General features: G+C 34.5%; 2 protein-coding genes across 2 annotated transcripts; one reads left to right on the top strand and one right to left on the bottom strand.

Moving 5' to 3' along the window:
- The first annotated feature begins 6 nt into the window (after positions 1 to 6).
- On the top strand, positions 7 to 10,709 carry Unc-76 (fasciculation and elongation protein Unc-76). The gene is made up of 9 exons (XM_072909158.1): positions 7 to 371; positions 2,211 to 2,463; positions 8,368 to 8,490; positions 8,681 to 8,837; positions 8,907 to 9,015; positions 9,121 to 9,383; positions 9,580 to 9,655; positions 9,779 to 9,844; positions 9,980 to 10,709. The coding sequence occupies exons 1-9, from the start codon at positions 266 to 268 to the stop codon at positions 9,994 to 9,996; spliced, it is 1,170 nt and encodes a 389-aa protein (XP_072765259.1). The 5' UTR covers positions 7 to 265; the 3' UTR covers positions 9,997 to 10,709.
- Positions 10,710 to 10,932: 223 nt separating this feature from the next.
- Positions 10,933 to 11,683, bottom strand: LOC140675102 (uncharacterized). The gene is made up of 3 exons (XM_072909171.1): positions 11,526 to 11,683; positions 11,197 to 11,428; positions 10,933 to 11,031 (listed from the first exon to the last, which is right to left on the bottom strand). The coding sequence occupies exons 1-3, from the start codon at positions 11,681 to 11,683 to the stop codon at positions 10,933 to 10,935; spliced, it is 489 nt and encodes a 162-aa protein (XP_072765272.1).
- Positions 11,684 to 11,688: the final 5 nt, after the last annotated feature.

An 11,688-nucleotide genomic window follows, 5' to 3' on the forward strand; every position in this document is an offset into this window, starting at 1 on the left:
CGATTTCAGTTGGTTCGAGACCTACGAAGGAAGGTTATCGCGCGCGTTACGAGCGCGTGTGTTTGTGCGTTGCGTCGTCTTCATGTCTCGGTCGCGTTATCATTACCGTTGTCATTTCGAATCGCGAGAGCTCGTCGGTTAAGGCGACCGCCATAAAAGAAAAAAAGAAAAAAACCAGGGAAAAAAAAAGAATCGTGAGACTATACGCATTCGGTCGCGACGCCGAATTCTCCGGTCGCGCCCCGGTATTCCCTCACGTTCAATAATGAGGGACATGGCAGGTAAGATCGCCGAGTTGAAGTTCGAGGCACCCCTCGCGCGTTTCGAGGAGGAGGACACCGCCAGTCTGAAGAACATGAACCTTCTGACAGGTGCGAAACAACCGCCTTGTTATTCTTCTTCCTCCCCCCTTCTCTCCTAGTGTTGTCTGACGTGGGGATGGGAGCTGTTACTCTGCACAACGATGTTTGTCAGTTGTGTGTTAACTTTGTTAAATCCGTTTATGCGAGAAAACTTTCTCGAATTTAGCGACAACCAAAGTAGGGAGATACGCCACGACCATGACGCTGCTCCAATTTGTTATATCCACAATAATGGGCGTAAAATAACGGCGTCACACTTTAAAATGTCTATAACGAAGTTAGCACGTCACACACTTTTTTAAAATTGCTATATTGACAGAATGTTGAATTTTTTTCTTAAAAAATTTTAAGCTTTCCCATACAAGAATTTCAGTTATTAAATATTTAAAATAACTTTTTTATTTTGACCGGAATCAGTTCGAAATATTATTATCAAGGCAGTGATATAATTCTTTTCACGATTTTAATTTTATGACAGATTCTGTAGTCAATTTTCAAAGCAGTCATTACTTACGCTATGTTACAAATCTCACAGTTTCACGGGAGAATCGACACGACTCGGAAGAATTTTGGGACTGGTCGTTGTAACTGGATTGCGTTCGAAATTTTCTACCTGCGTAGAGGAAGCAGGATAAACGACAGAGAGATGGAAAAAGCTAGATTTACTTAAGTTAGACCGGCCGCGGAGACCCTTACTTATTCGAATTTATTTTCGTCGTTCGGTCACATTGGCGTGGTCGAGAAATTGTCGCCGGATAACATCGCGGAAGGATTCCTTCGAGTCCATCCGAACTGTTGTGTTTATTCGCGAGTATACTTACAGCTGTCCCTCGAATCTTCGTGTCAACGTGAGCCAATTTTACTAATACTAGACCGCATTAATTTTCGCGATACAATTGATTATATCTACGCTTCTTCCTAGATCATAATAATAAAAAAAACACTTTTCTCTTAAATGCTGCCTTCAAAAACAAGAATTAAGAATCAAAAATTTTTTTATAAATCTAAAAATTAAACTTTATTTATCTTATAATCAGGATTAGTAACGAAACATTTTTTTCTTTTTTTACTTTTTTACTTTTTCTATGCGCACAATAAAATATTTTTGCAATGAATATGTAGAATAGAGATCATAGATTTCTTAAACTTTTTATTCTGTGTTATATGCGTCGTAGAATCGGAATACGCAAAAAGAGGGTTGTATGTGAGGTCGAGGGTTGAGCGATACTTTTATCGGAGCGACGACGAGCGGTGTCACGTCCGATAACGTTCGATATCGCGACGCCAGTCTGCACTCGTCACGAACTCAGGCTCATCTTTGTGTGTGCAATATTATTGTTATAATATAATACGCCAAAGCTAAATTTAGATCAGAGTTTACTTTAATGAAAACAGAATCGAGAGATACATTGATGTATAGTTAAATAAAGCAATCAGACGATACCTAACTATGATAATGTAATCGATAATAATGTTAACTTTTTAAAAATCGTTAACATTAAATATATGTATATTTTAAAAGAAATTCGAATAAAGTTACGTTACACATACTTTTTATATAAGGATACAAATTAATTAATTAATTAATTAATTAAATGTTTAAGTTAATGATTATTAAGAACAATAATGTTATGTAATTAAAGCGTTAATTAAATGTTTTATTAATCTCGAATATAAACTACTCTATTTAATATTTTTATATTTACTTTATTTATAAATAAATGAATTGACGCAAATTTATGCACAATGTTATAATAATATATTAAATCTTCGAGATTAGACCTTGTATATTTTTTTCGTGTGATAAATAATTACTTATACATCTGTTCATTGTCCTTAATTCTGTAGAACAATTGTTGGACGCCAGTCTGGACGCGAGTTTTGGAGAAAATTGCAACGCGAACGAACCACCGACGACACATGAAAATGGCACCGATATCCTCCAGGAAGGAACATTCAGCCCGTTCAGCGGTAGTCTCGAGGATCTCGTCAACACCTTCGACGAGAAGATCACATCTTGTTTCCGCGATTATGGCACCGACGTGGAATCGCTAGCGCCGGTGCAGGTGCGAACGCAAGAGGAGATCATGAACGAATGCCAGTAAGTGACCTAATATGAGATTTTAAGAGCTCGCTCTATCTTGAAAGATATCTCTTTTAAGATCAAATAAATTATTATGTAAATTATGTAAAAATTCATATTCCCGATTGTTAGAACTTTTCTTTATATCGCTAAAAACTACTCCAGTGTCGCGTGCTTACCCCATTGCCGCAATTACCTTAGTCATTAACCCTAATTAACCCTGCTCGTAGGTGGTCGCGAAGTCGCAAGTCGTAATATGGTTTTCGCCTCGCGTAACTAAAAAGAACCCGAGTTATATTGCAGTATACCGGTTTTCCCGCAAATCAACGGGAAATAAATCACGACGTATCGACGGCGAGAGCATGCACGTTTGAAAATTGCCTGTAATGTAACGTACGCGCGTGTATATTAACGTTGACGTTTACGTTTTGCGTACTCGATAGACTCTCTCACTCATCCGACAGCTCGTCCGAAAGTGGTTATTTCACCATCGCGGAAATAATCACTTATCGCATTACCGTTTTATCGTTGCGCTCGTAATACGCGTAACACGTAAGGCGCAGTAACAGGGAGCAAGCATATTCATATTATATCGGAATAACGTGGTCCACAAACCATCTTGTATCTTGATTATTCTAGAAACGCGACGTCTCTCTCTCTCTCTCTCTCTCTCTCTCTCTCTCTCTCTCTCTCTCTCTCTTCTCTCCCTCTCTCTTTCTGTAAAAGCGCGTCAGCAGTTTCACCTACTGCTCCATTTAATGCAATGTTACAGCGAATGTAATATGGTGCAATTTGATTGTAGTAGAATTTCGATGTTTGACCACTATATTAGCGAGCGAAATGTGATACCACTTGTTAAATTCAAAAATCTTTTCAATTGTCTTTATAATAGTCGAGTTAAAATTGAATTAAATTCCAAAATAAAGCTTTATTGCATAATTTTATTGTAGTATCGAGATATTAAGTAATTTGGAAAAATCAAAGGTATAATGTGTAAATAATTAGATATATCTTTCTAATCGATAATATATAGTATATACGACATTTTTCACTGATTTTTAGCCATTTGTCGAATAGAAATGTTTCGAACTTGTCACTAGTGTCGAAGAAAAGAAAGAAAAAAATGAAAAAAAAAAACAAAGTTTTCTTCTTTTATTCGCGAATCTGTTTGATGGCAGTCATCGATTTTCCAATGGAAGAAGTGTGTCGACACCATTAATACTCTCTACGCGATGTTTACGGCATGCTTTGCAGCTTTCTCTTGAAGTAGCCGCAGCGTCGCCGTTTCATATTACAATAGTAAGAAAAAGAAAGAAACAGAAAGAAGAGGACTAAATGCATCTGAATTAAATGGACCAATATGTTAAAGTCTTCCCTTGAATTAATTTATTATCGAGTTTGATTGATGACAGCTATATCTTTTTTCGATGTCATTTCGAAAAAGGAATAAGTGAAATGTAGTACAAGTACTTATTTTGAGAAAAATAGAAAAAATGAATTGATCATTTATAAATCAAAACATTAGAATCTTTGGTAGTATTACAAAAATTAAAGACGATTATATTTATAGGCATATTTAACTAAAAGAATCTTCGTAGAAATATTTATTTTTCTGAACGTATTGATCTTCTCAATTTCTAACTATTCTTTATCGGTTACTCTACGTATACGTAATGAACTTGTACATCTCCTAACAAGGCACGACGAGATCTTTCGCGGCGACCTTGCTGGATATCTCTCTCGCAAACGTGCTGACGTAAGCATGATTCGAATTGTATTAAACTAGACCCTAGTCTAAAGATTTTCTTAGGATGTGATGTAATTTATAACACAATAATAAAACAAAATAAGTGGTTACTCTTTCAAAACATATTTTCCTATAAACAAAACAAATTTGATTTACTAAAATTCAATTTTTAATCATCGGCACAAAAAACTCCGTAAATAAATCGAGAAATGAAAGAATTTTGATTATTTTGGCACACATTGCTTCCAAAGCTTATAGACAATTTTACGGATTGTTAACTATCAGAGGGTGGTCCAAGCTTTACGCTATTCGGCAGGCGAACTATTAGGCAAATATTTTTGTCATAGGGTGTAAATTACAGTCACGACACGTTCATCGACAGGACAAGGCTGCACGTCCTAACGAGCATAACTGAACAGCAGCAGGTGAAATTCAACGAAGCGCAAAATTGTCTCTTCGTCTGTGCGCAACCACGCACAAAGCCGTTAAATTTATTGTATGTACATTGGATCATTCGCCTCATCATCTCTTTGCAAACGCGATTGTCGTTCGTTAATTTCTTATGCGCCCTTTAACAGATGCAAAATGATTTTCTTTCAGAGGCGAATCTCTCTATGCAATTTTTGTCGAATTTGAATTTTTATCAATGAAATAGTTTATAATTTTCTTGTTCGAAAAAATATTTTGAAAGTTTAAGTACGTCAATTATTAAAAAAATTTACAGTTTTCGCATTAAAACGTATACCAAAGCAACAGAACGGTACTTTAAAATGAGAATTTTTACAAATAAAGAAATTTTTGAGGGGATTGCGATAAATAAAAAAGGACATACAGTTAAAATAAACTACAGCCTACATATACTACATAAAAAATAAACAACTATCAAGTTCTTTTTCTCTCTCGAGAAGTCTGCTTTCTATGATTCATGTCTTCTTTGGAACGACCGATTCAAATGTGCCATCGACCGATACCAATTTACATGCAGCATTATTAAAGGGCACTCGGATGAGGTGAGAGGGGATGGCAATATCCAAATGGCACGTTCTCTTTATTATTCCTGTGACTAATAAGGTCATCGACCTTCCGATCGCGCGACAAAGCCGTGGTAGCGATGCGAGTCTACGCGTTCGCGAAACACTTCTGTATTTTCGCGGCGATACGTTTGCGTATCGCGCTTGTCCGATACGCGTCGTCGCGATCCAACGCGTTTAAAACGCAATTCTACATTTTCATTCACGTGATTCCACATTCGCGCTTTCTAGCGCGAGGTCGAGCACGATATACGTTCAGATATACTCATGTCGCACCGGAAACGGATATCGAACGGCGATTGACAATTCCTTTCCCTCGATCTGTGTGTGGCACTTTTTTTTGTGTCGCGCTTTTTTTCGCTCTTACATTCTTTAGAAATTACACGGATATATTCGCATGTTAAAAGTAAAGGCGTTTAATATTCAGATTCAGATTTTTTAGTTTAATCCGAATTATATTTTCGAGGATTTCTTCAAAAAATATAATCAAACGAGGAAGTATTAGTGCCTAGTTACGTAATGTTATGTTTGGTATAAATAATATAGCACAAATTATTGTTACGTGACTAGTATTCGCAGAGAGACGTAAGTAATATATGTATACATTTTCCCGGAATTGAATTATTCGCTAAACTTTCCATTTTCTGATGTAAAACGATTCTTGCAAGGCACTTTTAATGTACGATATTCGAAAATAAATAATTTTTTTTCGATGTTTTGACAAAACGCGTGGTATGAAAATTTAATCTCTGTTTTGCTCCTTCGTTCGTATATCGAGCTATACACCACCCTTCGAACAGAGGGCGAACGTCAATACCGGCGCGCATGCGCCTTGGATAGCGGCAACTATCTAGGGTGCTCTGCAGGGGTGAATTGATATAAAAGCACTAGAGAGAGATGGAAGAAATTATCTTATTTTAATTAAAAAGGAATTTATATTGCTTTAAATTTCTCTCTTATACACAGATCTTGTAAAAAGCAAGCGGATTTAATAGAATTTATTAAAAGGATTGCTCGTGTAAAAGTATGGAATTTTATTTTTTAACAATTAATGATTAATTTTTGTGCAGTTATTAAATTTCTTTTTATCTTTTCCAACTCTTATATCTATTTATTATGATTTTTACGAGCGTGCGGAAATTAAAAAATAAATTGACTCAATGTCATGTAAACCTTATAGTATACGTGTCTCATGAAACATGTCTGACGGTTTGATGTGAATAATATGTGCACTGGAGATGAGGCCACTTTACATTAATCGGAAACTCAAGTGGACTCAGTTGACCTCAATTTATTAACCCACGACATCGAATGGCCGATCAATGTGCGTTGGCTTTCACTCTGATATCCATTGCAATCATTTTTTTCTTTTATTTCTATTTATTTCGGCAGGCATAAACACATATGTACGGAAATTTTGAATAGAATAGATATTTAAAAATTAAGATATCTAATCTTTTTAACACATATAAATTTTATAGTCATATTATCTATTTAAATTTTTAGATTCATATTTTCTATTTAAAGTATGTCTAACACCTTTTCATAGGAGAAAATTTGAAAATGTTTAATTCATATATTTTAAATTAAAGAGATTTAACTGATTTAGCATTTTTAAAAATGTTGAATAATATAAAACTTAATAAAAAAATTAGAAATCGCGATTCTTTTAGCGAATTAGTTAATTTAATTTAATACTCGAAAGCTTATAAGAAAAATTTATGAAACTCGAATATTTGAAATTAGTGAAACTGGACTATTTTTTTTAAGGCTAACTAAGTTCCATCACTTTCGAAACACATATTATCCATCAACCGTGGAAGGATATTTATGAGAGAGAGAGAGAGAGAGAGAGAGAGAAAGAGAATTAAGAAACAGAGAAAGCGAGAGAGAAATATTTTGGCTTGTAAGAACATTATACCATGCAGGTTTGGACGTCGTTTTATGTCGACTCCCACGATTATATTGTACGCAAATTCGCGCCGCGAGAAGTCACTTTATTTCCTGCGTGAAGAATCGCTTCCCTTCAGTAAACGGCACGTTGCTGCTATAACGTCATTGACTTACGTTTTGTTTGCACGTGATTAAATGTCTTATCTATTCAGCGCATACGTAACGCAGGAAACACCCACAGCCTCCTCTCATGATTCACGGTTTGGCGTCCTAGAAAACGGGGAATTTGCGGACAGTCTGTTGCTCTCTCACAACAGCGCTGTGTCTAAAAGATGTCCTAAGTATATACTTTAAATGGAGATATTCTCATTGAAAATTAAGTAAATATTAAAATTGTGTACAATATAAAACCTAGTGGTATATTAAAAGACGTAGATTACGTGGGAAGGAAAAAAAAAAGAAAATGGGAGAGGCTGTCTTTCTCGAAAATTATACACAGAGAATGTCTCCAGTATATGTTTTTAAATGATGAAACATATTATAAACAGCGACTTAATATTATTACTGCATTATATCATTCTCGTGGGAACATCTACGTTTATTGATCGTATATCAGACGTCACGCTTTTGTAACAAACGTGTTCATAAATCGCATGTCCTTGGTGCTAAAATTATGATAAAAATACATTTTCTCATTAACCTTTAGATGAGTGGAAATTGTTGTGACATCTCTATAAGCAACTACTTTCATCACTCGCCATTGTACGTAGATATTTCGGGATACGAGACATTTAAAGCATTATGGAAGAAAGATCAAAGTAGAATTAAAATACGGTGAATAAGCTGCTGTATAATAATATTAGTAATGAGCATTATGCGATATCTCTCAAATCAATTACAATATTACAAAGCACAAAACGATTCTCTTGCATGCATTCACTAACTCTTCCGCTGCAAGAAAAAATTAACAATATTTCAAAGAATGTTTTATTTTTTTGACTAAAAATAGAAAAAATATAAAGATTCTAACACGATATTGAATCATTCGAAAAAAATCCGATGACACATTTCCTGAGGATAGTATTATAGATTAGAGGATATGAATCATGCGAAGACTGCATCTGTTTACATTAATACGTAGTATCTGAGTGATGTAAGAAAGAGTGAGTTTGTTAAGATCGAATAAGTCTTTAGCAGGCACTGCGAAATCTTTTAAGCATTATTAATATACATATCTGATTTTTCTTGCAGGATGTGGTGGACTATTACGGGAACTTTTGGAAATATATTGCCAATTGATTGGAGCAAATCCTACGCGAGAAAAATGCACATGCCTGCGTTGAATTTAAACGAAGCACCCGCTTCAACGGAGAGGTAGACATATATATTTTGACTTTACGCGATTTAATTATTTTTATCAAAGATTTTATTTTGCAGTGACTATGCATCTTTTCGTGTACTAAATTATCGAACCTACGTGTTCAGTGAATTGACTTTGTTTCTTTATCTAGAGCAGCGTTAGCACTCGTAAATTCAATGCTTCCGTTTTTTTTGTTCGCCGTAGACCGGAACTAGAGGATTTAAGTAGTGAAGACGAGGCGGTTGCGACAGATTTGGATATGCATGCTTTAATCTTATCCAGCAGTACTGATACTCACAGTCCAGAGGAGCCGCTGAAGACCGCCGAGGAGGTTCTTCGCGAGATAGATGACATAATGCAGGTAATTTTTCTTTCTTTGCATACTGAAGTATTCTCGTCTAGTAGTGACTAATGATTTTGCATCTTGTAGGAAAGTCCGTCAATGGAAAGATCGCCGGATTCCGAAGGTTCCATGTTAGATAGCGATGAAGCTTTGGAAAGAAGTAGAGAAGTACTTGGATCACCGCTTCACGAGAAGAGTAAGTGTTGCAAAGCTCTTTTTTTTAAATCTTTAAAAAAACAAATTTAATATTTTTCTAAAAAAAAAATAAAAATTAGCGTTATAAAGCGTCCAATATTTTTAGAATTAAAACAACTCTCCTCCAGTCAACTGACTGAGCTTTTCGGGGAAATGGAATCCTTGGTTGCGGCCTTGAGTGAAACACTGATCGCTGAGCTCGCACTTAGGGATGAATTAGAATATGAGAAGGAACTTAAAAACCAGTTCATTTCTTTACTGTTGGCTGTGCAAAATCGACGTAGGCAGCATCACGTTACAAAGAAGCGAAATCAAATGCAGAATGGTACTAGTCCTTTGCCACAACATAGGTCTTTGCAAGAGCCAAAGGTAACTTACACCGCCGTATCGAGTTGCGCATTTACGTAGTACATTTTACATAGTATCCAGTCACTGAATTTATATATATATATATATACTTTTATAAAAAATTTAATTTTTAATAAAAAATAATCTTTAATATTTAATTGTAATTTAAAGAAACGATAAAGTAATATAATTCTTATTTAATTTTTTTTTATTATAGTACTTGACGACCGTTATTCCATATCATACAGACAGTGGTCCGCCAGACAATCAAGCCTTGCAAGTACTTATTAAAAGTAAATAGCCATTAATTCTTGACCATTATGTATATCTAATTGTATTATATATATATATATATATATATATATATATATATATATATATATATATATCAATAACATATAATATTATATTTATAGTACTAAAGGCCATTAGCGAGGATAGTCCAACAGTACCCACCTTGCTAACGGATTATATACTCAAAGGTAACTGAATTTAATTTTTATTAGATGTTATTCATGAGAATTTTTTCATTCAGAAATAATCTACTAATGTAAATTGTCAATTTATAATATTAGAATATTTAAAAAAAAAAATATACAAGATTTTCTCGATTATAGTGTTATGTCCGACTTAAGGAAGGATATATCGAAAAGAAAAGTGTAAAAGGAACATCAGCAAAATACGTGCTCTCTTCTTCTTGCCAGTACGCTTTCAGCCGTGATTGTGCCGCATGTTACTGCATAATTAGCTTATAAGTTGTATCTCGGTCACACTCGATTATTATATTGGCTGTAGAATTAAAGTCTCCAATATTCTATTCTAGTCTTAATTTATACATTACGATATGTACATTACTTGCTTAAGGTATCGTAAATATATTTTTAATAACTCGCGTAATACACATGTGTTATTAACTCGTGTAAATTGTAATTCTTACAGTTTTCATATTTATATTGTACCATGACTCATCATATCAATTCAGATTTGTATTTTTTTCTTGTACATAAGAATCTCGAGGAGGCTTTCTTATATGCAGAGCCATCGCAAAGGCAGCACAGAGCTCCTTATTTAGGATTTTACGAATTGCTGTTTGTGTAGATCAGTTTCTACTTAAGGAATTCGAATCGAATGTGTATATTGTTGTAATGCTAGCTCTAGTATAGCTTAGAGATACTCTTTATTCACCGGTATGTCACGCGCAAAAAAGATGTTAAAAATCTTACAGTCAGTTAAATTACTCGCCCCTCTCCCCACCATACGATAATGTAATTGTTCTCACGCAACGCTCGAGACACTTGTGTTCGTGTTTAAGCGAAAAATAAATTCAACGACCTCACTGCTCTCGAATGTAATCATCTAATAATTTATTATAACTATACCATTATTTGTATCCCTACATCTTGATCCTCTCATTACCAATCTATTTTTTTTGTATTTACGGCACAAAAATGTACTTTATACTGCTTTGTAATATATCATAAAGAAGATATAATTTATATTTAAAAAAATCAGAAACATTTGGTATTATCAACAAATACAATTAAAAATGATTATCTTATAAATTTAAAGATTAACAAATCAAGTTATAACAAGATCGTGCAGGACATTGTGGAGTTAAACAACTCGGTTGATAGCAGCAGTTTGAACCTCGACGATACCATTTATCCGTCTGAAAGTACGATAGAATTATATGGTGTATATAATGTTTTAGATTGAATCAAAATTTTATATGGTATAATTATGTAAATTATATTTTTGTTATTATATCTTAAAACCGTAAAAAATTATTAGTTTGGTTTAACAAAAATTCATTCAGAAATATATGTACACGTACGCCTTGTTGCATATAGCTGTGACCAGGTATAATATACTCTAAATCTGATCCAAGCTCATGTAAATTAGAGACCTTCATAATTGTGACAGTCGAAGAATGAGTAATAAAAGGCCTATTTGCAGGAAATGTCCACGCAGGTTTACATTCATTAGGGCTAGGTTTAACGTACCACGCGTCGGGATCGTATCTGGGATCATATTTAACGCACATCGCTGATTTTCTTTTTCTACGTCTGAAATTATAATTAATGTCTGTTTCTTCATTTCTTTTCTCAATCTTAACAGTAGTAGGTGCGATAAAAAATAAAATGTGTGTGCTCGTATCCTCACAAAGAATCCATTTCCGCAAAGAGACACTTTAAACGTCGCAGCTCTTGACCGCTGTTGCACACTTTATTAGAGAAGCCCCAATTTCCAAGCGCTTCTGCCACACCAGTGCCATTACCTTTGGAAAATTCATACGTACACGGCATCGTTAACATTGCCATTCTTA

This window comes from Anoplolepis gracilipes, chromosome 17, assembly GCF_047496725.1.
Source record: "Anoplolepis gracilipes chromosome 17, ASM4749672v1, whole genome shotgun sequence".
Lineage (NCBI taxonomy): Eukaryota > Metazoa > Arthropoda > Insecta > Hymenoptera > Formicidae > Anoplolepis > Anoplolepis gracilipes.